At 45.2% G+C, this 26,820-nt stretch overlaps 1 protein-coding gene across 1 annotated transcript in view; it reads left to right on the top strand.

The window, feature by feature from the left end:
• The first annotated feature begins 16,462 nt into the window (after positions 1 to 16,462).
• The window catches only part of SH3GL3 (SH3 domain containing GRB2 like 3, endophilin A3), a 37,841-nt gene continuing 27,483 nt past the window's right edge, over positions 16,463 to 26,820 (top strand). Inside the window, exon 1 of the mRNA XM_055002681.1 lies at positions 16,463 to 16,634. Within this exon, the coding sequence (XP_054858656.1) occupies positions 16,590 to 16,634 (45 nt within the window). The 5' untranslated portion in view covers positions 16,463 to 16,589. The remainder of the gene's footprint in view (positions 16,635 to 26,820) is intronic.

The raw sequence follows: 26,820 nt of genomic DNA, 5'->3' as shown, positions 1-26,820 counted from the left end.
AGGGGAGTTTAGATTGCCCTCTGTGCTGAGCGGCAGCACGGAGGGCAATCTAAACTCCCCTCTGTCTGGAGATCAGGGGGCGGGGCCACTGGCCATGTGACCATTTTCTCCAAGGGCAACCTACTGAGTTCCACCACCTCTTTTCCCAGGAAAAAAGCCCTGAATTTAACTATTTAATTGTTTTATTGTTCACAGCTTTATTGTATTTATATCCATGTTATTGTGACTCCACTCTGAGCCCGCATGCGGGGAGAGCAGACTACAAATTCAATTCAATAAATAATAAAATAAATCCATTCTGATAGGCAGAATGGCTCTTGGGTAGGGTTGTGTTTGCCTGCTATGAATGGTGGAACCCCTGCGGGTGCCCTCTGTCCCTTGCTGGCACTCAGTGCGATGGTGAGGGGAAAATGGGGCAAAATACTGTCCTATGACACTGCAACATCACTTTCGGTGACATAAACAGATATAGATCCAGAGGAGTTAGCCGTGTTAGTCTGTAGTAGCAAAATCCAAAAAAAAGTCCAGTAGCACCTTTAAGACTAACCAATTTTATTGTAGCATAAGCTTTCAAGAATCACAGTTCTCTTCGTCAGATGCATGGAGGGCAGAAAGAAACTGGTCAAATATAGAGCTGCTGGACTCTTTTTGATTTTGCTACTACAGACTAACACGGCAAACTCCTTTGAACCTTTACACAAGCAAACTGATCCCCACATCAAAAGGAGCTGTTTGCATTTCCATATCAAAGGAGTTGTTTACATCACCTCTCTCCTCCTTCCCTCCCCTCTCCTCCTCTATATTTGACCAGTTTCTTTCTGCCCTCCATGCATCTGACGAAGAGAACTGTGATTCTCGAAAGCTTATGCTACAATAAAATTGATAAACAGATGTGATGTCCCTGCGTCATGATGAGACTCTCTAGGATTTTCCCATAGAGTTTGTGGTGAATCATAGAGCATCCCACAATGTGGCATTTCAATTCCAGGTACCTAGCCACAAGTGACATCACAGCTTTGTGGGATGCTGTTAGGTTGAGTCTTGCCCTCACCAGGTGTGGTAAAGGGTAACACAGTATAGTATAGTAAAGAAAGTGTTAAACGTCAGAGGATTGGTCACCTATGGCAAGAAGCTTCCTATTGGTAAGCGGTGTTGTCCACTGCTGCTCTGAGTGGCAGCAGGTGAACAATTTTAAAAATAGCGATGTCACCAGTGTTGTTGCATCACTTTCTGGTAAAAACCAGAAGTGACAAAGGGTGGTTCTAGGAATTGCAAGAAACTCTATGGTTTTACCTGTAAGTAATGTAACGAAGTCGGTGACATTGCTGGATGTTGGTGACATCACTGACATCACACCCCACACCCCTGTTCCAACCCTCCCACCAGTTGCCAACCTCAGCCTTCTGGTGGTGTCTTGGAAGAAGAAGCAGAGTTGTTGTTAAGATGGCTGCTGGAATGGTTGCAGTTAGGCCTTGTAGGCCCAGTTTGTATTATTTGTAAACACATCTGTTCAGTTCCTTCACAAGCACTTGGGGGCCGGTTCTTTGTGGAACCTGAAGGATCTTCTTAAGTTCCCGTTACAACATTGGGCAAAGAAAGGCCTTCTACTTGAAACCTGGGAGAGCCACCACCAGTCACCGCAAATCGTATCGACCCTGATAGACGAATGGTCTGACTCACTATTAGGCAGCATCATGTATTCATGACTGGCGGTACCTAAAGACAGGCTCAGTTGTATCAACTTGTCATATTTGGTGTGCTGAAACGGGTTCACGCATGTCCCTCCACCTTGTGCATAAGCCATGACAGCAGCTGTAAGATGCATTCTGCAGAAGTTGTCTGCATGCCATCCTTTGTTGCAAGAATGAATCCTTTTAAGGACCTCACCCTGCTGGACTGACTGATTTCTGCTCTGCTCCAATCAGATTTGTCTCTCTGCAGATAAAGTTTGGTGTTAACCTTCATTCCTTGCTTGCCGCTTTGCCCTCGTGTTGTTTCAAAGGGTGGCAGGCATCCCAGTCCATAAAATTTATCTTCATTGCCAGCATCTCAGGTAAACACAAGAAATCCAAGCACCTTTTTATGAATAGAGGAAGCAAGTCTCTGCTTCTACGATAGATAACCACCAATACTTCATACGTAACCATTGATTTTCTATCTAGGGACGTGGAGGAAATCGCACAAAGAGCATGAGTAAGAAAGCCTCTAATAATGTGTCAGACTCATTCTGCTGCCGTACGCGGAGGCCCCGTGTAGAATACTGATCCGGGCACCAGAGAACCACCACAGTTTACAAAGTCAATATATACCGTATGAAGTAGCTGTATAGTTATATGATATCCACCACAGGGAATGAAACCTAGAATTTTTAGATGCAAACAGAAGGCAGAAGCGCTCTCTGTCTTTTCTCTGAAGTACACCCAGCTAGAGGAAAACTATTGATTTTCCCCCCTACAGCTGCAACCCTCTTTCAAAAAGTTATTTCATGTTTGGAAGAAATGCATGAGCTTGTGAAGGGGAAGAGAAGGTAAAGGTATTGTATCTTAATTGGGGGGCAGGTCAGTCCCCCTGTTTGGTTGGTTTTGGGATGTTTTTGCTTCTGGTTTGAGGGAATGGGCACAATACATTAAGAGATGTTCCAGCACATGCTCTGGTCCAACCAACTGGAGCTGCACGGAAGGACGTTTCTTCAAACTGTGCTCAGTAGGGAGAATGGTGGTTTCAAACTGATTTGTGAGGAACAAGCTACCTTCTTGTTCTGCTGGCTTGGGGCATTAAACTGGGAGCTGAGGAAGCATTGCGAAGGTGGAGGCTTGGAAAAGCAGGTTCCGTCTTATTTCCATTGTCATTATTATGTATTTTATTGACACTCCAGCAAATAATGATTTCATAGCAGTTAAACTTATTGTGAGTTGCAGAGGAGTCAATGTTCCACCTTGGGTTTGAATGAATGAATGAATGAATGATCATTCATTCATTCATCTTGAGTTCACCATCAACAGCTGCAGCACTGACATTTCATAAATCAACACATTTCAAAAATGGACATGGACTGTGGAATAAATTCAGTTGCCCCATCTTTCTTGCGCCCTTTCTTTGGGATTGCAGGGCAACGTATTTGGTTATACCCCTCTCCAATTTAACCTCACAATAAACCTGCAAAATAGGTTAGGCTGAGAGAGAAAGAGTAACTGCTGTCGCCCAGTGACCTTCACGGCTGAGTGGGGATTTGTACACCAGCCTCCCCAGTCCGTGATGGCCAACACTCTAACCACTATGTGGCACTGCCTACCTTTCTGTCCCCATTTCTGTCTCCAGCTGCTTTCACACACACTGAATAATGCACCCTCAATCCTCTTTACAATGCACTTTACAACTGGAAAGCTGCATCTGGGCCATAGTATAATAAACATTATCCTCCTAGTCACACTATTTAGACAATCATATTAAAACTCAGTTATATACCAGCTTGAACAAAAAATGTTTGAACAACTTTGATGTCACTGTCAGTTGCCCTGGAGGGAGAAATATGGGGGTTAGGGGTGGGGAGAAATTGGCCCCGGGTACCAACCAGAATACCAAGGGTTGCTGGGCGTTTCCAAGAACATTCACAGCTACAACACGCAACTCAGAGACACTCCCAAAAGGGAAATGGGCTGTTTTGGAGATGCTCATAGAGCATTTGGGACAATTCCATGTTTTGCTTTGTAGAGGAGGGTTATGTAAAATCTTATATATATGTGTAAGCTGCTCGAGGTCTTAGGTACTGAATGAGAAAGACATAGCAAAGCACTCATAGATAGGGTTAGACAAAAGGCAGGTCTCAGTTGCTACCATGGAAAATAGATGCAGAGGAGTTAGCCATGTTAGTCTGTAGTAGCAAAATCAAAAAGAGTCCAGTAGCACTTTCAAGACTAACCAACTTTATTGTAGCATAAGCTTTCGAGAATCACAGTTCTCTTCGTCAGATGCATCTGACGAAGAGAACTGTGATTCTCGAAAGCTTATGCTACAATAAAGTTGGTTAGTCTTGAAAGTGCTACTGGACTCTTTTTGATTTTACCATGGAAAAGGCCTTATTAAAGTCCCGATCAATTAAAACTTTCATGTGGACGGGGTCTCTGAGGCAGGCCTCTCCTTTTGTTATTATGAGACAAGGGGGCTCATATGCCTGACTTATTTTTCCTCGGGATTATTTTCCCCTCCAACAAGCTTTAGTGTCCCCCCCGCCCCACATAACAAGAAGCCCAATCTCCTGAAGTCTTACATATGCCAAAGCACAGGATTAAATACACCAGGAGGTGGTAATAGATTCAGAAGCTAGAAGGAAGCAAAGCAAGCAGCCAGATAAACTTGGGGCAGGATAATTAACATTTTATATTTACCCTTTCCAAAAGGAAACAACTTGGAGAGCATCAGGTGCCTATTTGGCCTGGCAGAGATGCAAAGCTGTGTGTGTTTCTGTGAAATTGTCAGTTCTGGGCAAAGGTTAAAGAAAGGTTTCACTATGAAGAAAGTAACCACTTTCCACCAAAGGGAGTAAATCATACCATAGTTTCATTGGTTGCTTCTTGCGATGGAACGTCCTTCCATCTCCAGAAATGCTTGTGTGCAAGCAACAACTGGAAGGCATCCACGTTTTTAGAAATTATAAACACAAATGAAACCTAGTATTCCAACTGTGGAGAATTTGGTTTAATAAGACAGATGTTACTTTGGCATCAAACAACCTGCTCTTCAAACCTGGTGGTTTGGGGTGTGGAATGTAGCCAACCTAAGGATGGGACAGCCTTAGGCTGTCAATAACAACAATAACAACAAATAACAACAAATAACAACAATAACAACAATAACAACAATAACAACAATAACAACAAAGGTGGTATAACAGGGCATCACAGCCCATGGTGTAAGGATGCTGATATTCTTTCCCCCACCACTCTATCTAGTCAAACAAATTTTGTGCTATTTTTCTGAAGCGCTACAAAATCCTGCAAAAACGTGTTTTGCTGTACAGACCAATGGGTGAACACCTTAGGAAATGATGCTTCCACTGCACCATCTTCAACGCTATTCAAAAACTGTCACCTGTTTCCCATTGTAAGAGGCAACAAGCCCATGGAGTGATGAGAATATAACACAGAGAAGGAATTCTAGAACAGATGTGCAGGCAGGTCCATATGGCTGGGTTTACATTTTACTTTTTAAGAGAGTAAGAATTCTATGCTTGGAAGATGCAAATTTGGCAAACGCCGAAGCCTGCAGCATCCTGTGTAAATTACGCAGTTTAAGAAAATATGCATAGGTTTCCTTGTTTTGCATAACTTATTCTGCTCTTTTGTATCACTGATTTTGCATCTGTTAATTGTGAAGAGGGGCCAATGGGCTGAAAGGAGCACTGAAGTCCTACTCGCCAATCCCATTGGAGAGTTTACTGGGCAGCTCTGTTGGCTTTGGAGATTTTCCGGGAACATTTTGCATGCAGAAGGTCATTGGTTCAGTCTCTGGCACGTCCATTCAGAGAACCTCAAGTAGGAAGTGTTGGGAAAATACTCTTCTCACTTCTGGAGAGCCACAGCCAGAGTAGGCAATACTGAACAAGTTGGACTTGGCATTACCCAGCTTCACATGTTCAAGCATATCAAACCCAGAGAAACCAAGACGGCATTTTCAAAATGTTTGCTGGTTTTTTGGATTAACCCTAGAACACATTTCATTCGTATTCTCCTAATATATGTTCCTCGTAAGGTCGTGGTACAACGGGCAGGTACCCAGAGCTGTAGCCAGGGTGGTGTTAGACTTTTAATCTAGGTCCAGTAGTTTCCTCTTAAAAGATATAATAATATAATAGTAACTTTTGCTTTATATACTGCCCTTCAGGGCAACTTAACACCCACTCAGAGCGGTTTACAAACTGTTATTATTATCCCTACAACAAACATACCCTGTGAGGTAGGTGGGGCTGAGAGAGCTCCTAGAAGCTGTGACTGACTCAAGGTCACCCAGCTGGCTTCAAGTGGAGGAGTGGGGAATCAAACTCAGTTCTCCAGATTAGAGTCCTGCGCTCTTTACCACTACACCAAACTGGTTTTTAGAATAGGAACTTGTTTTTAGAATAGGAACTTTTTGAGCAGAAAAAAGAGAGAAATTGCTCTTTAGTGACCATCACTGTGTGAGCACGGCAAGACACTTAAAGAGGTCACCTGAAGCAGGAATGGGCAGTTTCTTCAGCTTGGGTACAGATCCTCCCTGGCATTATATTACCACTCCCCCCTCCTCAATGGTCTGAGGAGGGTCTGGCCCCATAGAAATGTTGCAGGTTGCAGCTCTACTGGGGGAGTATGGCTGGCTACAGCCTTGCAAGCATCATTATTGCAAGAATGAGACAATCAAGTTACTTGCTGCTTTCTGGCATCCTGTCCTTCCCTAGTCAGTCTGTCATGGCCCATTCTGGGCTCACTGAGAGCGAGGACTCCTCTGGAGAAGAGGAGCTCCATGTAGCTGGCCCTGACTCAGCAAAGGCCGGTAATCAGGAGCCGCAGCTGCTGGCTAATCGGCGCTTACAGCCAGCAGCTGAGGCAGAGCCACCAGTACTCTCCAGCCCCAGCACCACAGGGGAAGCTCAGCCAGGGACTTCCACCTCCCAGGTCTGCTCATGCCTAAAGAATGCCGCAGACAAAGGCAGAGGCTGGAGCTACAGGAGAAGTGGCGCAGTGCTCGTCTCCTGAACTGACACCAGCTGCTGGAGGGCAATGATGAGTAGCAGTAGGATGGAGCCCCAGCTGGTGGCTGCAATCCACGCCTGGCTATAAAAGCTGAGCTGAGGGACCCGCCAGGCGTGGAAGCAAAGTATCAAACTATCTGTAATCATGCTGTGCACTGTGGGCATACCAATAGTGTCATGGATCTGATGCTATTGGTAACTGACATTGGACTGGACCTGACCTGGCTTCTGGACTCACTCCTGGCATTTACCTTCTGCTCTGAGCATGGACTGGACTTGGCTTTTGTATCTTGGATGCCCCCTGGGCTTTTGTGTGAGGGCTTAGACTTGGGACTGCCAGCTTGGGCGAGCCTGGCCTGTAACACAGTCCCTGTCTTCAAGGATGAGACTGTGCTCTCTGGGCAATGGGATTCCTCAATGCTAGTCACCTGTTGGACCTTCGGCATCCTCAATCTGTTCTATGTAGAGGTGGGCACGAACTGGGAAATACCAAACCATGCAGTTCATGGTTCGTCATGTTTCACGAGCCACGAACTTTCACAAATTTGCCCCGGTTCGCAAACCGGTTTGTTTGGTTTGTGAAAATGTCACTTCTGGGGTAGCAGAAGGTCATTTCCAAGGCTGCAGAAAGCTCATTCCCCCAATTGCCTAGGAAACTGATTGATCAGTGCCAGGCTGTCTGCAGTGACAAACTGAAAAATGAACCAGACAAACTGACCTAAAGTTCGTGGCGGCTCATCAGAAATGGGCTCTGATGAACTGCTGGTTCGTAAACCACAAACTGGCCAGGTTCTTGATGAATTTTGGTTCGTATTTCGGTTCGTGTCCACCTCTAGTCCTATGTATTGGTGGGGGAGGGCAGCTATTAAAGCTGCATGGGCCTCCCTGCTCTGATGCTCATAGAACCAACAGGATGCTTTGATTTTTTGAGGTATGTCTCAGGCTCTCTTGCGGCACACCAACATGCTCCAGTGCACAGATCTGGAGTCACTGGCCAAAAATACTCATACGATGCACAGTTCTGTGCTACTCAGCAGGTCCTTTGCAAAGCAGAAGAGAAAAAATAGCCATTCTGAGATTAGCAAAGGTATTTCAGAAGATGCACACAAGGCAGAGCCCCTAGAAGCCAAATTGGGTGGTACAGCTGTCAATGGGATTACGTTCATTTGACTGGCGAACTTCTTGTCACAAAGTTTACCTGGTATTCAATATATTGATTTTAGTCATGCTTCGGTAAACATTCAGCTTGACTTCAATGGGTGAGTGAGTTTGCCTCTCTGGCTGCTCAGTTTACTAGCAGGCACTGCCTCTAATCCCTGCGGAGATGGTATTAGATATTGGTTGACCAGAAATTCACATGACATGGCTCAGATTCTAGATTTAGCCTGTCCTTCATGGCTCACCTTAATGCTCTTTCTATTTCTTTCTCTCTTTCTTTTTAAAAAACAGATCTTTAAATGAGTATTACTTTCATTCCAGAGCAAGTTAGGTCACCTGATCCCATAGGCAGCTTTGCAGAAAAGCAAATCTTACAGGATGCTTGCATAAAAATATCTATTTATGGGTCCATTCTCTCTTCAAAGGCACGGATACGAATCACAATCTCTAGCAGTGGGCTGGCTCCCATGTGAGTAGTGAAATCTATGCAGTGGGACAACTTCCACTTAGCATTCTGCAAAAGCAGGTGCACAATTTGCAATCTTTTTTTCAAAATGATCAAAAACTAAGGGGATAGAAACCCTTCTCAAAACTTGAGTTATCTGTGAACGTGCAGATTTGGGGTGGGGGTCAGCAATAACCTATCTGGATTTCAGCAACCATTGTGGGTTGCTGTAGCAATCGCAATACCTTCTGAGGCATTCCCCTGTAGGTTTGGCGCAGGGCCTTAGAGGCAGTGGCATCCAGGACAAAGAGATGGATACAGCAATAGCAAATTGGTGGAAGGGAAGTGACAGTGAACATGGCAAAGGGGGAAGTAAGGGGAGAATTGGATTTCCTCTCCACATAGGTCCTCACAGGTCCCTTTATTGTCTCGTTCTATTGAGAGGAATACGACTTCTCCAATTATTTGTGTCTCTCATAGTATCCCTCAAATTTACTCTTTAGACATAATCTAAAATCCCAGTAATTTTTATCTGAAAAATTATCATTTGTAGGGTTTGAGTGCGAATGATCTCTGAATATTCTTTGCATGTGTGGTTTATTCAGTAAATATTGATATTCTGCTTCAGTATCTGACAGCCAGTGTTTTTGCAACTTTTGACAGCGTCTGACATATCTTGTAAATTTAGTAAATTTCATATTCACTTATATGTCTTACTAAACAAAACAGCAGCACTTCCCAGCTAGATATGATATGAGGATTCTGAAATTCAGATTTTGAATTTTGGGGTCAAATGTTAGCACTGAAATCTGAACTGCATTTATTTAAAAATGGGTCATTGCCTGATTTCCGCCGCCCCCCATTCTTCTTTCACCTCTCAGCTAAAACAATAGGCAGAAAAGATTACATAAAACATCTTTTTGAAAGCAATTAAACTGACTAGCATTGCTCTGATAATCTGTATAGTAATTGATACAGAGTATGTGGAAAGCAAAAACAAAATTTTCTTTTGCTGTCACCTGTCTTGGCATCACAGCAAATAAAAGGTTGTAACCAAATCTTGCCTGTTCTGTTAGGAAGAAAATGAAGTTTCAAAAGACAGGTCCATAAGATATTTTTGTTGGAACAGTGGCAAGAGAATTGCATTCTTAGTGGTAATGCACCTTCTATCTTTCCCTTTCTGATGCAACCGAGATGCATTTGTCACTGGGCATTTCGACAAAGAAGGTTGAAAGTAGCTCTTGCTTCAGTCTGCATTATAATGTATTCTGTGGCTTTGTGGCACTCATAGGTGCGAGCAGAGCTGAAGCTGTGGACTCTGAGTGGCCAAGCACTAGGAAAGGAGGTGGTGGAGGGTAGGGGAAGAAGTAATGCCTGGGAAAGCAATGTGGGCAGACCAGGCGAATAAGCTGGGAAGGAGAAGGCAAGAGGAAATCTACAGGAAACGAAAAGTGGAGTGAGGAGAGGGTATAGAAGAGTGCACATGAGGATTTGAACGTACAGCCAAGTCCTATGCTGCAGACCTTTAATCACTCAGAAATGTGAATGAAAACAACAACAACAGAATACCCATTGGCATTACAAATAACCATGTTCTACTTTTTGCCTCTGCACCGTTGACTGTGAGGCAGTGTGTTCAGCAACATTCTGCCAAATCTGCAACACATCTCAGGATTTTCTGCTGCGCCTGCAACTCACAGGGGCTCCCCCCATGACAGCAAGGAAAGCAGTCCACGAGAGTAGGGAATTTGAAGACTTTACGGTGGGGAACTTTTCTGTGTCATGGAAGCAGCTTAGGCCCCAAATGGCAAGCATGCCTTCCAGCCTGGACAGCCTCTCCGCTTATTCTGCTTGGGGAAGACTTCCATACCATGCATGTGGCACAGATTAAAGGATTACTTTTTCTGACAACAAAATGAGAGGGGTAAAATTATGTACTGTCTCATTAAAAAGGGCAAATCCTCTTATAGGACTGCATGGGAGAAGTACAAAAGGCGAGCCAGCTCATGCGCTCCGAGCATACCTGGTTCCTTCACACAGCCCTACACTTGTATGCAGAACTGCACGGAGAAAGCGATTCAGTCCGAGCCAGTGAGAGGGACCTGATGCAGAAGGACGCCTCTGTGCGCACAGTCGATATGACTGCTTGCTGGAATGTGTATCCAAGTCGCAATTGAATCTACACCCAAGTAGATTCAGATGGCCTGTAGCATATATCTGTGCGGGGTGAGTTTGTTATTGTGCGTGTGTGTCTGCTTTTACACATATTATAGGGTTGCTAACCTCCAGGTGAGGCCTGGAGGACCCTTCCCCCCTCGAATTACAACTGATATCCAGACTGCAGAGATCCATTCCTCTGAAGAAAATGACTGCTTTTGAGGGTGGACTAGGGTATCATACTCTGCTGAAGTCCCACCTCCCCAAGCTCTGCCCCCAAATCTCCAGGAATTTCCCAACCCTGAGTTGGCAACCCCACTTCCTAATATTAACGTCCCATTTCCCTACTGAGGTTTTGAAAAGGCCAGAAGTGTCTACGAGACATGCTTTATGTAAGGCACTACTTCCCAGACTTCTGATAGTTGAGACACACTTTTTAAAGGAGGATATTAAAGGCACACACCAGTTGGATAGCATACAACGGGAATAATGGCATGTCCTTAGGTCGCTGCATGGCCATAATCGGATTTTGTGATGAATTTTTTTAATGCCATAAAGAAGTTAAGGAAAGAATCAGCTGTACGGAAACAGAGGTGGTGTCTGAGCTGTGCCATTCTGATCAGTATGCTGGAAGAGGAGCATTTACCCTGTCCTCCATTTTTCTGACTGCCATTGCCTTTCCCCAGGGTGGGGTGGGGAGAAGATAGGCCCAGCCCAGGTGCCTGATGCCCATCACAGACGACGGAAGCGGGCCTTTCTCTCCACACTGTTGCCACAATCCAAACTATAACCACGTTCTAGCCTTGCTAACAGTCACAATGTATTTACTAATACAATACATGAACTCAATACACAGTAAAATGCATGTATAATGCACAATTATCAATACAATAAACAATATAATTAATTCTACACTTCACATGTGGAAAACCATTCATACAATTTAGCAATTTTATGAATTGCTAAATGCATTTTACTGTATATTGAGTTTATGTATTGTATTAGTAAATACATTGTGACTGTTAGCAAGGCTAGTACGTGGTCATTGCTGCTATACCCACTTTGTAAATAACACTCTTTACTCTCTTTTTTTGCTACAATCCAAACTATAGGCACACCATGAAGCTGTTTTTTAACTTTAGAAAAATAATGCTTTTAACACAAACTTTTGTGCACTCTGTGGGAGAGGACATGAATGTTACATGGATGTATGCATATGTGCGTGTTTGCCATTGTCTTACAGACTTCTTGTACATGGCTGCCTTGTACATGGCTGATTTCACAACGCTATTAAACAAGCTCCTTTTGACACAGCATTTCTTCGCAAGAAAGCTTTTCTAAGGAAATGGTGGGAATTCACTGCCCCCTGAGGTCCAGCGATAGTATCACAGCCTTTTATATCCAATCCCCACACACCCAAGATGTCCTCTTTATCTACATTTTAAAAACACCCCTCCCCATGTACTAGCATTCCTCAGAAGAACCATCAGAATTTGTGTGTCTTCCCCCACATTTTAAATGCATGCTTACATGTGCGACTGTATGCCTTTTCGAGTCACTGTGTGCATCTAATGGCTTAGAAACAGCCAGGCCCCTTTTAAATGAATGAATAAACCCTAAGGGGATGCTGGCACTGGCTCGTTTCCAAAAGATCTGTCATAAACGTCCTTATGAATATTCAGCACGGTGACAAGAATGAAAACACACATTCCCAGCTATATGATGTAAGCCACTTTGGGTCCCTGCTGGGGAGAAAGGCAGGGTATAAATGAAGTAAATGAAAATAAAATAAAATAAAATGTACGTGCTGGAAACGCAACATCAAAAAAAATGAAAGGAATGAAATGTGTGAAGATGTGTAAACATTCCCATGTGCCTGTGATTTAGCATGCCACAGGAAGAGAGGGATTTAGCCTTAGTGATGGAGTTACAGGGCAGGATGTTTCAAAATAGGATGCTGCGTACACCGCTCTGTGCTCAGGCAGCACAGCAGGACGGGCCACATTGATTTTCTTCTATGCCAACGTACAGTTATTTATTTTTCTTCTCAGCAGGGAATCCAAACCATACTTCAATTGGGTTCTATACTCTTCCCTTTTATCCTCGCGATAACTGTCCTGTGAGGTAGGTTAGGCTGAGAATGAGCAACTAGTATGCAACAAATCCCCACTGGAGTGGGCATTTGAACATGGGTCTCGAAGATCCTAGCCCCAAACTCTAACCATTGTGTCACACTAAACCGCTGGTCCAACGAGCTCCATTTTGCCATTCTGATCAGTAGTTGCTCTCCAAAGCCCTGCTTGATGTGATTTTTAAGGGCCGTGGTTTTCCTGGGAAATTTACATTTGTCAAAGATGGAATGAACACGTTTCAGTCGAGTCAGTTTGCTCCTATATACTTCTGTATGGTCCATTTTCCTTTTTGCATTGTTTCTTTCGTGGTGTATTTTTAAAAACTAGACTATGTTTGCCAACGGCGAGTTTTTGAAACCTGTTTTCGTGAACCTTGATGAACCAGAGGTTCTACGGAGCATTTCCATATTTAACATCTGTGACCTATCATACTTTTCCTGTTGCCTAACCAACCGAGAGACCGAATGTGTGATGATTCCCAGATGTACAGCCATGGCAGTTCCCAAAAGGCCAGCTGAGTTGCTCTGAAAGCAAAACAGCATCCCTGCCATACGGCATTTAGTTAAAGCTAGAGACACATAGATATTCGCAAATGCTGAGAAAGATGCAAAAATTATTTAAAGGAGGGGCTATCTTTAGATGGTAATGATACTCTCTGATTCGTCTTTAGGAACCAGAGATGAAAAGCAGTGTTTGAATGAGGATGTATTGGACTGGTGGGAAGGAGACATGATATAGCCTTAGGTCTTAGAAGCTAAGCAGGGTCGGTATTTGGATAGGGACTACCAGAGAAGAGTCTGCAGAAGAAGTCAATAGCAAACCACCTTTATTTATTTATTTATTTATTTACTTGCTTGCTTGCTTGCTTATTTATTTAAAATTTGTATTCTGTCCTCCCCGCGAGCGGGCTCAGGGCGGATAACACTTGCCTTGAAAAACACTTGCTAGGGCACCATAGTTGGTTGCGATTTGATGGCACACATGTACATACGTATCGAAGTAGGGCTGGGACACAAACATCAATTGATCTCTTCATCACCAGAGTAGAACATCAACGTTTGGCAAGGGGGAGAGGATTACAGGCAGCAAACAAATATTGGGAGAACATTATTTCCCCCCCCCCCTTAAAATCCTTGATTCGGAATAAATTTTTAAATGCATGATACAAACATCCGGATCCAACTTTCCTCTTTTTCTCTAGTAAGTTTGCAACCCTACTTTCTCTGCAATGGAACTGTCACAAAAAGTCGATCTAATCCTTGCATCACAAGTGGATGCGATGATGCTGCGTACCTCCATTCCTGAAGAACTCTGCATTCTGATCAAATAATTACAATAAATAATTTGACTGGGCAATAGAGTTGCCAGCTTTTTGCAAACAGGGCTCCCCTGAACCACAGCAAACACTCAGAAATTGATTTTCCAGTGTGGACAAGCAGATCCAGTTGCAAATGATTGCTACGGTTCACCAATCATCCTGTTTAATAACAAGTTTTAAATAAAATATCCAAATCCCCTGGTGGTGCGATAGAGATACTAAGTCCCTGCTTCACAGGGGTTGTCAATTGGCTGAAAGCAAACAAATTGAAATTGAACCCAAACAAGATGGAAGTGATGCTGGTCGGAAAAGCAGAGATCTTGAAGGATGTTATGCTTCCGAATTTTGATGGGGTACAGTTGACGCTGGCTGCTACAGAAGTAAATAAATGCAGCTGCAAAAAACAGCCTTCTCCCAACTCAGGCTAGCCTGAAAGATGACCCCCTACCTTGACACAGCCGATCTGGCCACCTGGATTCATGCCACAGTGACACTGAGACTAGACTACTGTAATGCACTCTACATAGGTCTCCCCTCAAAGCTGACTTGGAGACTCCAGCTGGTGCAGAACGCTGCAGCTCATTTACTCTCAGGAATCCATTGGATTCCCATCAGTTACCAGGCTCAATTCAAGATCATGACAATCACATTTAAAATCCTGCATGGCCAATTCAAGATCATGACAATCACATTTAAACTCCTTCATGGCCTCTCCCCCTATGTTGCGCCATAGCAGCTTTGCTCAGCCGGACAGGGCCCTCTGCAGGTACTGTCCTGTAATTGGGCAAAATTGTTCACTGCTCTGAGTGGGGCACTAATCTGTCTAGAAGAGTGGTATATAAGCACAGTTATCATCATCATCCTAAATAATCATGTGTGAAAGTTTCATTTGCTGAATGCAGTCTCAAGAGTTTGGGGACATTTAAGTATACTTACTTTACACCGGGAACGTCAAAGGTAGACAGATCTGGCAAGGCAGCTGTGTCCCTGCCCAGATCTCTACAACATGATCCGTACATGAGTTGATGTGGAAAGAATTCCCAGAAAGGATTCCTCACCTTTGAGGTTCAGCCATTAGGTGGCACCAGAGAGCCATTTTTTTTGTTCTCATATAAAGCTTTACTGGTAAAGCATCCCAAACATGGTAATGAACGATTCCACAGGGGTAGCCCTTCTGTTGCAGCAAAAATAAACAGGAGTCTAGCGACTCCTTAAAGGCAAACGAGGTTTCATTGCAGATTGCATCTGGCAAAAAATAGGCCCTAGTCCGCAAAAAGTAAAATCTTGCTCGTCTTTAAGGAGTCGCTCGACCCTTGTTTATCCAGCTAAGTATCACAACAACCCCGTAAGGTAGGCGATGCCGTGAGACAGGGACATTCGCCCAACATATCCCGCTCTCTAACTGCTACAAGCAGCCATTCCTTTTTTATCGAATCACTGTATTTCAGGGCTGCAATCCTGCACCCCCTATTTTGGGAGTAAAATTCAACTGGATTGTGGGGCTTAAATCAACATGAACGGGCGTAGGGTTGTATTAATTAGTCTAATTCCCTGCCAGAGGAGCTGTTGACAAAGAAGCTACCAGACAGGAGCTGCTCCAGTCCACCCTCCTGCCTGCTCATATGTTCAAGGCACAAACGCACGGGTGGGCGTTTGGGGATCATGGCCAGCCTTAAGTGGGGAAAGCGGCAGGCTAGAGGGGGCAGCCGCGTCAGTAAAACTAACAAAAGTTGCTTCCAGGTAAGGGGGGGGGCAAAATGCACCCACGCCACGGCAGCAGTAGCAAGCGCGTCGAGATGGCGTTTCCCCCTCCCGGGGAGACCCAAAGCGACTAAGAATGAGCAGAAGGGGATGATGTGGCTATTTCCTTTAAATCTGGGGACTGCCTGCGTTGGGAGGTGGGATTCCCATGTGGAAGCAGCTCCCGCGTGCCTTCTCCAAACCAAGAAAACTCCTCTGCAAAATGATTTCTGTAGTATAATCTCCAGGGGTGTGTGAATGCAGCCCTAACAAACAAGAAAAGCTCGTAAGAGAAAAGGGGATTGACTGCACAGCTCTCCCCAGCGCTTGTTGACAACGTGGTTTTGTAGCTGTGTGATGCGTGAAACCCCAGCTCGCTCCTTGGGACGCGTTTTTCTCCAGCTGCCTCCAAGGTTACCCCGATTGAATTCCTGCGATAGGCGTCGTCGCACGGATTGATGCTTTCCCGGGCTCGAGCGTCCTGCCGTGCCGTGCCATCTGCACGCGCGCTTGGAACAAGCAAAGGAGCTGGCTGGCACGCCCGAGTTCCCCTTCAGACGTGCGCCCTCCCCGCTGCTCTGTCTCCAAGCGAGAACGGCGCGTGGGCGTCCCCGGGTGCATCTTATTTTGCATAGATTCCTCCCTCGGCCAATCGCGGGCCGTGCTGGGGTTCCACTCGTTTGCATAGACGGCTGCTCTGGCCAATGGGAGGGCGGGCGTGGAGCATGTTTGGAATGCGAGCTGGCTCTCTCCCGCCCCCCCCCCCGCCTGCTGCGCGCTCGCTTGCTCGCTGCTCTCTCTCCCGGGTGCTGCCGGCGGCGGTGACAAGGTTGTGCTCCGACCACGGACCTGGGCATCGGCTGGGAAACGCCTCTGGTGTCTGCGGGGGGTGGAGGATCCCGGGGCGGAGGCAGCATGTCGGTGGCCGGCCTGAAGAAGCAGTTCCATAAGGCCAGCCAGGTAACGAACGAATGGTGGCTGCGGGTGGAAAGGTCTGGGTTTGGGAAGAAGGTTCCGGGGGTGGAAAGGTCTGGGTTTAGGAAGAAGGTTCCAGGTGCAGCCTGCCCCTTGAGCCGGGAGGGAATGGCATGTCGGTGTGGGGGTTTTTTGGCGGGGGGGAGGGGGAGGTGGTGCCTTGATTCCTAATGCAAGAGGTGTGCCTGAATTTTTTTTTACACCATTTGGGGTTTCCTAAATGTGAACCTCTAGGAATTGGCTTCCTGTCCGGACTTTCTTGCCAAGTTACCCTGGGAGAATTTTCTGGCTGCAAGAGAGAAATGCCTTCCATATCCCTCTGGCAGAAGTTGCCCCATCCCAGAGGGATGCCGGAAGGGATAGACTTCAGAAAGTCATTTCTCACATGCACTGATGAATTGGGGTTTACGTGCTCACTGTGTACACTCAACAGAGATCTGTGTACACTCAACAGAGATCTTCAGCCAATTGTAGCCCCCGCCCCAGCATATTTGTACAATATATATTTACAAACATGTGTCATGTACACTCATTTTAGGTGTACATTTAGCATATCTAAACAGCAGCAAGAATAATGTGTGAGTGGCTAGTGTTTATGTGTGCGCATTGTACATGTGTGCACAAACCGGTCTGTGTAATCCTGTTGCTTCTTTCTGAGGAATAGCAAGCAACTCCTTTCCCCCATCTCATTTACTGCTTTAGTAATTCCTTTTCAGGTAGTTAAGGTTTCCCTCTCCCAGAGACTTAAGCCTATTAAATCCTTCCCTTCTGTTTTCAGTTTAGCCTCTTCCCTGTTGAAGATTTCTACTCCCTTTGCAGCAGGGTACGTTTCTTACCTCTTTGCAGTTGCAGGCCTCAGTTTTTCTGGTGCTAGGTGCTGCATCCATGTATTGTTATGGGGCTGCTTCAGTGGGAAAAATATGAAGAATATGGGGTTCCAGCTTTAGCTGGGTGCCCCATTGGGTGGGTGATGTGTGATGTGTGAATTTCATGGAGTATGTGTTGAGGTTTTACGGAGTGGGTTGATTGCTTGTTGAGAGAAGACCTCAGGCAAAATCCCCTGGTCGCCCACAGATTTTCTTAGCCAGAAGTGTGTCAGTTTGATCTGTCCAGTACCTTGATGGGAAACAATCATTGGATCAGTTCTTTATGTTATGATTTGGTCTAGTCCTTCTGCTGAGAGGTGGACACCATTGTTATGAAGCTAGAACAGCATCCAATTACTAAGCAGTGTATGGAGCTTGATCGCCTGTGATGAGTAAGAATAAATTCCAGGGGACCAGACAAGAAAGTGTTTGTGCATCACCAGAGAGTCATTTCTCCATTTTTTTCTTTCTCTTTCACCCTGAACATGTGCCACAAAAGGAGTAACTTTTTGAGAAACAGGGAGGCTGGAAAATTGTTTTTGTTGTCTGTAATGTCAGCGGACTTAGTAACAAGGCTGCCCAAGTCCATTTGAGAGACACTCTGTGCCATTACCCACCATGGGATAGATGGCTATTAGATTTCCCTCTCTTGTTTTTAATCAGTATTGATAAGAGAACCGGGCATCTCTCATTGGTGATTGTTAGCCCTGATTGTAATTTGGTTTTTTATCTCTAGATTAAATGACAGAGGAATACATGATCTTGTGCATGTTAGTGAAATTAAGTTGATTGTTCCAAATGCTAAAGAGTGACCGTTGCTGTTGATCGTTCATTGTCCAGGCTGCTATAAGACTCCAGTAAAACTTGGAACAAATTCAGTTGTCCTGTTGCTTGCTTCTGGTTCTAAGAGGCGTACTCATTCATAAGTGCACACACCCATCGCTGGATTTCTTATCTTCATTACATTGTGTGGTGTTTGTTAGCTTGCACTGGAATTGAACCCAGTGGTATGGAAAGCATTGTGTTTAAGGGAATAGTGCTGGTCCGTTCACACATGCGAGCCCACATTCTTTGCTACATGTGAAAAACATGCATGTGTGAACCAGTCCAGCAATTTGATGAGTGCACCAGGCTCATCTCCTTCAATTTACTGCGCCAAAGCCGAAAATAAAAACAGATGGACGAGGCTTCGCCTGTTCCTCGCTTTTCATTTGCAGCATCATACAGGTTGTGAAAAATAGTCCTGGCCTGTGGCTAGCGAAGTAGAGCTCAGGTGGTGAAGCAGACTGAAACATCCTTCTTTGCTGTCATGTCGTAACAAAGTCTCTCTGTTTTGTGACCATGACAAATAATGCAACATTAGTGCCTGGCTGCCTTTTCAGCTAGAAGCAGGGCCTGCCCTCTGCGAACAGTTCAGTTGTTTAGACATGCTGGGCTCCTCTTTAGAAAGATATAGTTTATTCCACCAGCAAATTATGCAATCTAAAGGAGACAGCTGCTTGCGCTTTTTTCTCATATGGAGAACAAAAGAGCCGTTGTCCCCAAAGTTAGAGGTAGGTAGCCCAACAGAAGCAGGTTACTGTTGGGCTAATATTAACATGTACCATAAAGCTGTTAATGTATCTTCTGAAGGATCAGTAGGCTAGAAGGAAGTTAGACAAGAGGAGAGCTTGGAAGGCCAACAGAGACCCTGGCTCAAGAGTCGTATGAGCATAGGGGGAAGGGCTTGGTGGTGGAGCATCTACTCAGTATGCAGAAGGTCCCTGGTTCAATCCCTGCACCTGCCATTACCAAAAAATCATGTAGTATCGGTGTGAAAAATTTCTGCCTGGGATCATGGAGAGACACTACTGATCTGAGGAGCCAGTACTGGCCTTGGTGTACCTGATTCAGTTTAAGGCCGCTTCATGGGAGCAGAGCCATACTCTGGCTGTTGCCCAGGTAAAGACCCTGAAGGTCAGGAGGATCGGACAGGATGGAGCCCTGCTGGGACCTGGGAGAGGAAAGCTTTTCTTTCTTCTTATTGGTATCCTCTCATGACCCCTCCCGATGCACATGAACACACAGTTTGGGGTGCTTGCAGTTCGAGTCCAAGCTAGTGGCTAATAGCAGCAAGTGAAATTAAAACAAAACAAGTTGTCTCTTCTCTAGAAAGGAAGACTGACCTAATCTTGTACTATATTAGCAAGTCAGAACTGAAGCATTTGTTGAGACAGGTCTACTACACCCTTTGTGACCCTGGATGCTGAATCAGATCGGAAAATGTAGCCTCTGCAACCTTGGTGGTGGAGACTGCCCTCAAGCCAGAGTTGACTTACAGTGACCCCTGGTGGGGTTTTCATGGCAAGAGACTAATAGAGGTGGTTTGCCATTGCCTGCCTCTGCAACCCAGGTTTTCATTGGAGGTCTCCTATCTAATTACTAACCGAGACCGACTCTGCTTAGCTTCTGAGATCTGATATAATCAGGCTCACTTGAGCTATCCAGGTGAGGGCAACTGCAACCTTAAGTAGTAGTTTTTCCAAAAAACTGCTCAGAGGAGGAGGAGGAAGATTCTGCAGGTGAATCCATTTTGACATCTGCTCCTCCCCCTTCTGCATCTCTCTTTTGCTTGTGGGTTGGCCACTTGGGCATTAAGTGGAGCCAGATTTGGCCAAGGGCTATCCGTTGCTGACCCCTTCTTCTGTGCAGAGAGCTGCTTTTAAAATAAATGCATAGCCGCAGGGTGAAAAGTATTCTGTGCTACCTAGCATTTGTGTCACAGTCTTTTCTGTCTTTCTTGCCACACACACCAGTAAAGTAGCTGAATATTATGGTCCCCACATTGCGGATGGGCTGGCGTGTCGCAGACTGAGGGTGAAGCTACAGGTGGTCTTTATTTATTTCATTTATTCTCTGTTTGTCTCTCTGGGTCTCAAGGGGAATTGGAGAGCCATGATCCTTTAACATGCCATTTGGTTGCAAAAAGCAGCCAATAGGGATTAGGCCACACCATTGAGGAATTTTAAACAAACAAAACAATTCTCTCGTATCATTTTCCTGACTGAAAATTTCCCCTCTGCAGGCTTCTTTTAGCCCCAGTAGGAAATAAAAGATTGACACAAGTTATGCCTCAATCCATATCCTACTGTAGCGTAGCTGTTAAGTGGTTATTGCAAATCAGAACTCTGCCGGTTCAAATCCCACCACTGCCCTGAGCTCAGCAGATGGCCTTGAGGAAGCCACTCCTCTCAGTCCCAGCTTGCCAGCTGTATCGTTGGAATAACAACAACGTTGACTGTTTACCATTCACTAATCTGTCTAGAAGAGCAGTATATAAGCACAGTTATTGTTACTATCCCCACCCTACAGTATTTTGGACCCAAAATTGGACAGTCTGGCACATGGTCTTCTAAACTGTGTGTGCTTTGGATCTGAGGGAAGGAGCCGGCTTCCCTAAGGTCATCTACTGAATTGAGACTTGCACTAGGCTCTTGCTGGCACCGTGCTATGGCATTGCGACAGAGAACTGTGGAGAGGGTCCACAGTTGATCCGATGTGGAACACAGCGAAGGAATGGCTTAAGGGAACCTAATTGTTGCAGAGAGTGACATGAGCGGCTTTGTGTGTGTGTGTGTTTTAAAGAAGCTCGTATCTGGCCAAGGTTAGCTTTGACAGAGAGGGTGCTAGGAAGCAAAACAAGGGAGGAGGTAGGCATGAAAAGGATTAACGCTTTTCCCAAGGGAGGACCAAGTTGGCCCCGTTCCCAGGGGCGGGTGAGAGAATTCCGAAGGGAGCAGGGCTCATGGCAGATTAAGAAACAAGCAGCTCTGGAGCCGTGTAGAATCCCAGGGAAAGAACGTGAAATAAGGACGCTTGCGTGCAAGGAAATCAATGCACAGGGTTGAAAAATCTGCAAGCTAAGCATCTTTCTTAACAGAAGAGTATAAAAACAGCACACATGTGGTTTAGCTACTGTATCAGAGCCTCTTGCAACAGGGAATATTGTTAGCACATCTTCGTGTCAGAGTTTGAAGAGGTGCTCAAAGGGCTAGTTCAGTGGAATTTTTGACTTTTTAATAGTGGGGAGCATTTCCCCCCCCCTCCCGATGTTGCCAAGATCAGTAGTACTAGCAGGGGGGATCTTGATAACATCTGTGCTGGCTGTGAGATATCTGGCCAGACTTTCTGCTTCCCTCTCTCTTACAGGCGTTTAAGCTTGGCAGAGGCCTGAACCAAAGGGCTGGAGCCAAAGCAGTCTTGACCTTTAGTCCATAGCTTGCAGCCCGTGGCCCTGAGTGAGCCAGCCCAGTAGAACCAACCAAGGATAATAGAATATATAATTTTGTTTGTTTACATTATAGTTTTGTGTTCATTAGATCCCCAAGTAGGGAGAGCAGGGGGGTAGAAACGCTTCAATAAATTTAAAATAAATAGTGGTGTCATACATAAGTAGGATTTTAATGTAAGGAAGCTTCTGTTTATTTTTATCTGGTTAGATTTAGCGCGGGTTAAGCGTGTGCCTATTTTTATCTGAATTGTGGTTTAGATACTTCTTAGCCCCTGAGCAGACTATGGTGGAAGGGTGGGCTATAAATATCTTCCGTGAACTATTTTTTGTTCCTGCCTAGGGTTGCCAACCTACAGTGGAGTATGTGTGTGTGTGTGTGTGTTCCTTGGAGGAAATGGCTGCTTTGCTGGGTGGACTGTATGGCATTATACCCAATCATCTCTATCACCCCCCCTCTCCAATCTTCAGGAATTTCCCAGCCTGGAGTTGGCAAGCATACTCCTCCTGCCCCTTGACATTGCTAGACCCCCCCCCCCAAAAGTTGTTTACAGTAATAGAGGAGAAACTGGATAAACCATTTTAAATGATCAATGCAAAATGGCATTGATTCACTTTACCTCTAAAATCACACCATCTTCAAATTCCCTTCAGAATTGTAAGGTTTATAAGCTACTTCATGATTAAGCTTGGTAAATTTTCTTCAGTAGAAATGAGGAGCCCTGCTGTGAATCTTATAACTAACTTAGTGACAAGGCTGGGTTCGAACTAAGTCTATTCAGTAGCAAACATATAGTGTGTATGATTTGAAAACAGAACAGCAATTCAACATGAGCTTCTACTCCGTGAAATATAACTGGAGATTCACTTTGACACATTCAAATATACAACAGGGCCGCTTCTGAAAAAGCCTTGTTCCTGTTAGATGAATGCATCCTAAGCAGCTTTTGGAATTCTCTTCTGCGTTTCAAAAACAAGTTTGCTATTGGAGGTGGTGGTTTGCTGCATGAAAAAAAACCAAGTCTGTAGCCTGCTTGGAAGGTGGGAGAGTCTGCTTCTCCCAGTATGAATCCATACACAAACTTAGGTCACTCCAGTGGCAGGTTCTCTTTTGGTGAGTCCCTCCCCTTGATACACTAGAATCCATTCTGCTATGATGAGGCCCTGTGCTCCTTGGTTGTAGCACCCAATCTGTGAAATAATCTTTTAGAGGAAGAATTGGAAGGTGTCACTTGAGTTTCAGCACATAATTAATTTCTCAGGGTTGTTGCCTTTATTGAGCCGCCCGTCTCTTTAAAGCCGTGCAGTTGTGACTACGCACACCTGCAGACTCTATGTGGGGTGTTGTGGGAAGTGCTAGCATTACTACTGCTTACTGTGGCATCCCCAAATGCCTGCACGTGACTCTCAGGGTTTGGGATGCTAGAGATCCAGGCAGGCCACAATGCAAGGCTATCTGGTTACGGTTCAGCATCCAGGGTCAAAAAAGGGCGTAGACCTGTCTCAATAAATGCCTCAGTTTTGACTTGCTAATATAGTACAAGGTTATGTCCATCTTAGTGCATGCATTTGTGAGCTGCAAAATGTCTAGGGAATTAAACTAGGAAGCTGGAGGCACTGAACTTTAATTTAATCTGCCCCAACTGCAGCGTGTGTGTGGTGGGTATTTGTATGGTCTCCAGTCACACAAACATGGTGAGAACTAATGACATCTTTCTCATCATCCTGATGCTTTGGGAAGAGTCTTGGGGCAGAATTGCTCCTGCCAGTTTTGATACGTTTTGTGCCCCCAGGTCAGACTGGGCTGTTCCACTAATCATTAACATAGACTGTTCTTCCATTAAAAATGCTACATGAAGTTTTTCCCTTTTGATCAATACTACATCATTCGATCGCTCCAGCACAGCTTCTGTACTGGCTGTTTCATGTCCCAGGTTGTTTTTCAGGTTTTTTAAAAGTTTATTTTGTTGATAGAAGCTTAACATGATTATTTTAATAACAAAGAAGCAAGATAAACATTCTGTACCTGAAATGTACTATTATATCTGTATATTAGTGATTTTATTATGTATATATGCAAGGTTTTAGTTTTTATATATTGAGGATATTTTTAATGTAACTTTTGTATTTCTATTTGATTTATTAAGTTTTATACTGGTGGTTCTAATTCATATTTTTAGTTATATTCAATAATTTTAAATATTTTCTGTCAGGCTGGCAGTATGATGTCACTTCTGGGGAAACCCTGAAGCAAGATCACCAGAGTCTTCTCTAAGAATCACTGCAAACTCTGGTTTTACCATAGAGTTTCTGGCAGTTCCTAGAGAGGTGTGATGCAGTTGCTGATGCCGCCCCTCATATCTCCACCCGTCTCCAATTCTCCCACATTTCCAGAGCGGAGATCCATTTTAGCCCCTAGTTGAACGACCATCCACAGACTCTGTGAAGTGAGACTGTCCTTCTTCTGCCTCCTGGTGCAGCCCACTGAGCCCTTCTTTGTTCCTGTGGGGCCTTCAGGAACAGCATAGGGGGCAAAGTGAGAGAACAGACAGGAATCACTGACACCCCGCCCCCCCCATCAGAGGAACTGCATGGCTGGATATATGCCACTAAGGTGCAAGCACATGAGAGGAAATAACATGGCATCAGTCACATGACAGGAAGAGGAGGAGCCCAGCCTTTGCTAAAAAGGAATCTTCTCTCTGTGCAGGCCATGAGAATCGCAGGGGCAGGGCACCCTTCCCTCTTATACATGCTTACTAGCAGCAAGGACTTCTCAAAAGCAGCCCAAATGGTGGCACTGTGGGGGCTCGCAACCTAGTCGGTGTGGCTCTGTGACTCACAGGGTTGCCAGGTCTAGGTTGGGAAATCCCTGGAGATTTGAGGGGCGGAGCCTGAAGAGGGTGGGGTTTGGGAAGGGAGGGGTCTCAGTGGGGTATAATTCCATAGAGTTCACGCTTCAAAACAGCCATTTTCTCCAGGGGAACTGATCTCTGGAGATCAGTTGTAATTCCGGGAGATCTCCAGCTATCACCTGGAGGCTGGCAAGCCTACTGACTCACCCAAAAGTCCCAGCCCACTGGAAGTCGCTGTAGGCAGGAGGGGCTTGGAATGTCCAATCAAGTGATCGGAGCTTCCTCAAAGTTCCTTTGAACCCTGGAGAATGTTTGGAGGGGTGCATGAATCCTGCGCTGCAGTGTGTGAGGAACTGTGTGCCTCCCGGCTTCGCTCTGCACCCCCTTCCAAAGCCAGCCAAGGTCTCCTCTGAATAAACTGCTCTTGTGCTCAGCTCTCTCTCTAGTTGGGTTGGGGTGCGTTGATGCAGACCTTGTTAAATAAAAATTACAGCGTTGTAAAATGTTCGAGGGTGGAGCGCTGGATTATTGAATTGCCATCTTTAGAAGACTCTCAAAATAAATGTAGATAGAGGGCCTTTCATGGGCTGGTTTAATTACGACTCCTGGGTATAATAGCAGCTCTGCGAAATGCAAAGGTTAAGCACTTATTTTCAAAGTCTTTCTTTGATTGTTGTTACACTCCCCCTCCCAAAGGTCTCTGTTCAATTAGGAATATGAACGATGACTTTTAAAGCCCCCCTGCTGGGAAGGCCCACTCGCTGAGGCTCATTTTCTGGTGAATCCATTTTTGACCCCCTGCTGGTTGACAAGTTGGTGGAGGATTGAAGGAGTGTAAACACTGGCCATCTGTGAGCGTCATCGAAGCAGCTGTTGAGGCTGGTTGTAGGTGGATCTCCAAAGGATTCGTCAGTGTCAAAAATGTTCCAAAAATCAGCCCAAGGGAGCTTACCCTTTGCTTCACCGCAGAGGTGCTCTGATCAACCTTTCTGATACTTAGTGGAGCACTGGCTTCCCTGCGATGAACTGCCTGGATGAAAAAAATTGAGGTAAACAAAATAAAAGCTCCATTTTCCCCCTGTTCGTGATGCAGTCTCTCAGCCTACAGCAGTGCCTTGCACGAAGGAGGAGTATTAGATATCAGACTAAGGCTTTGTCTTGTCACTGGCCTTGGGAGATCTTTGGGCCTGTGTGTGCCCCCCGCCCCGTGCCTCTGTGCTTCTGATCCGATGAAAGATCTGTCCAGATGATTAAACCGTTGTTTGTACTCTCCCTGACAGCCAGGATTTCAAACTCTGGTTTAATCCTGGTTAGGAATACCCTGGCCAGCTATAACATCAAAACGATGATATACCATAAAAAGGGAGTCTTCAATCAGATCCCTTTCAATGGAGAGGGGCACGAGGGAGGGGATCAGGTGTTTGTTTTTTGAGAGAAATCTTTCACATCACCCTCTTTCAATGTGCACTAGCGCATTCACACATGCGACATACTGCTTGATGCTGCAGTAAACAAGGCATAAACATTGTGTCATAGCTGTACCATCAGCTGAACTCAGAAATGCCCAGGAGCCAGCAAAGATGTAGTTCCCCCACCCCCAAAAATCAGCGGCTCATTATCCTCAAATGGGGGTCTGCATATGTCACTGTTTCAGCATAGGCAGCATGCAAGACATTGCATTGGCTATTTCCCCCTCTCCTATCTGGCGCACACAGCAGTTGTCAAAAGGGTGATTGCTGCCAACCGTCTGTTGTGGATAGTTGCATGTTTTTCCAAAAGGATGAAAAATTCTTTGTGTGACAGTGAGGAGCAGCCCTCCTGTGCAGATTTTAAAAAATCTATTGGTGGGGGAGGACGACAACGCTCAACGCGAGGGTGTATTTTTCTGAGAACCGTGGGTCATCCCCAGCTTTGGAAAAAATATAAAAAGTTAAAAAAACAAAATTTCGGGGATTAAAACCCAAAGTAACGGGCAAGGTTGCATTAATAACACATGCACAAATATGAAAGAAAAAGCCAGGATCGGTTGAGGGCGGGGAGGAGAAAGCAGGTTGGAAAGGGAAAGGAGACTTGCTGTTCTGGGGGGGTTTTTTGGGGGGGGGAACTGGGCAATCAGCCAGAGCAATAGGGGGGTGGGGGTGACGTTTCTCCTCCCCTGTGAGTTGTCGTGGGTCCCTGTGTTG

The sequence above is a fragment of the Eublepharis macularius genome, chromosome 18 (assembly GCF_028583425.1).
Source record: "Eublepharis macularius isolate TG4126 chromosome 18, MPM_Emac_v1.0, whole genome shotgun sequence".
Lineage (NCBI taxonomy): Eukaryota > Metazoa > Chordata > Lepidosauria > Squamata > Eublepharidae > Eublepharis > Eublepharis macularius.
This window is presented reverse-complemented; position numbering and strand designations above follow the sequence as displayed.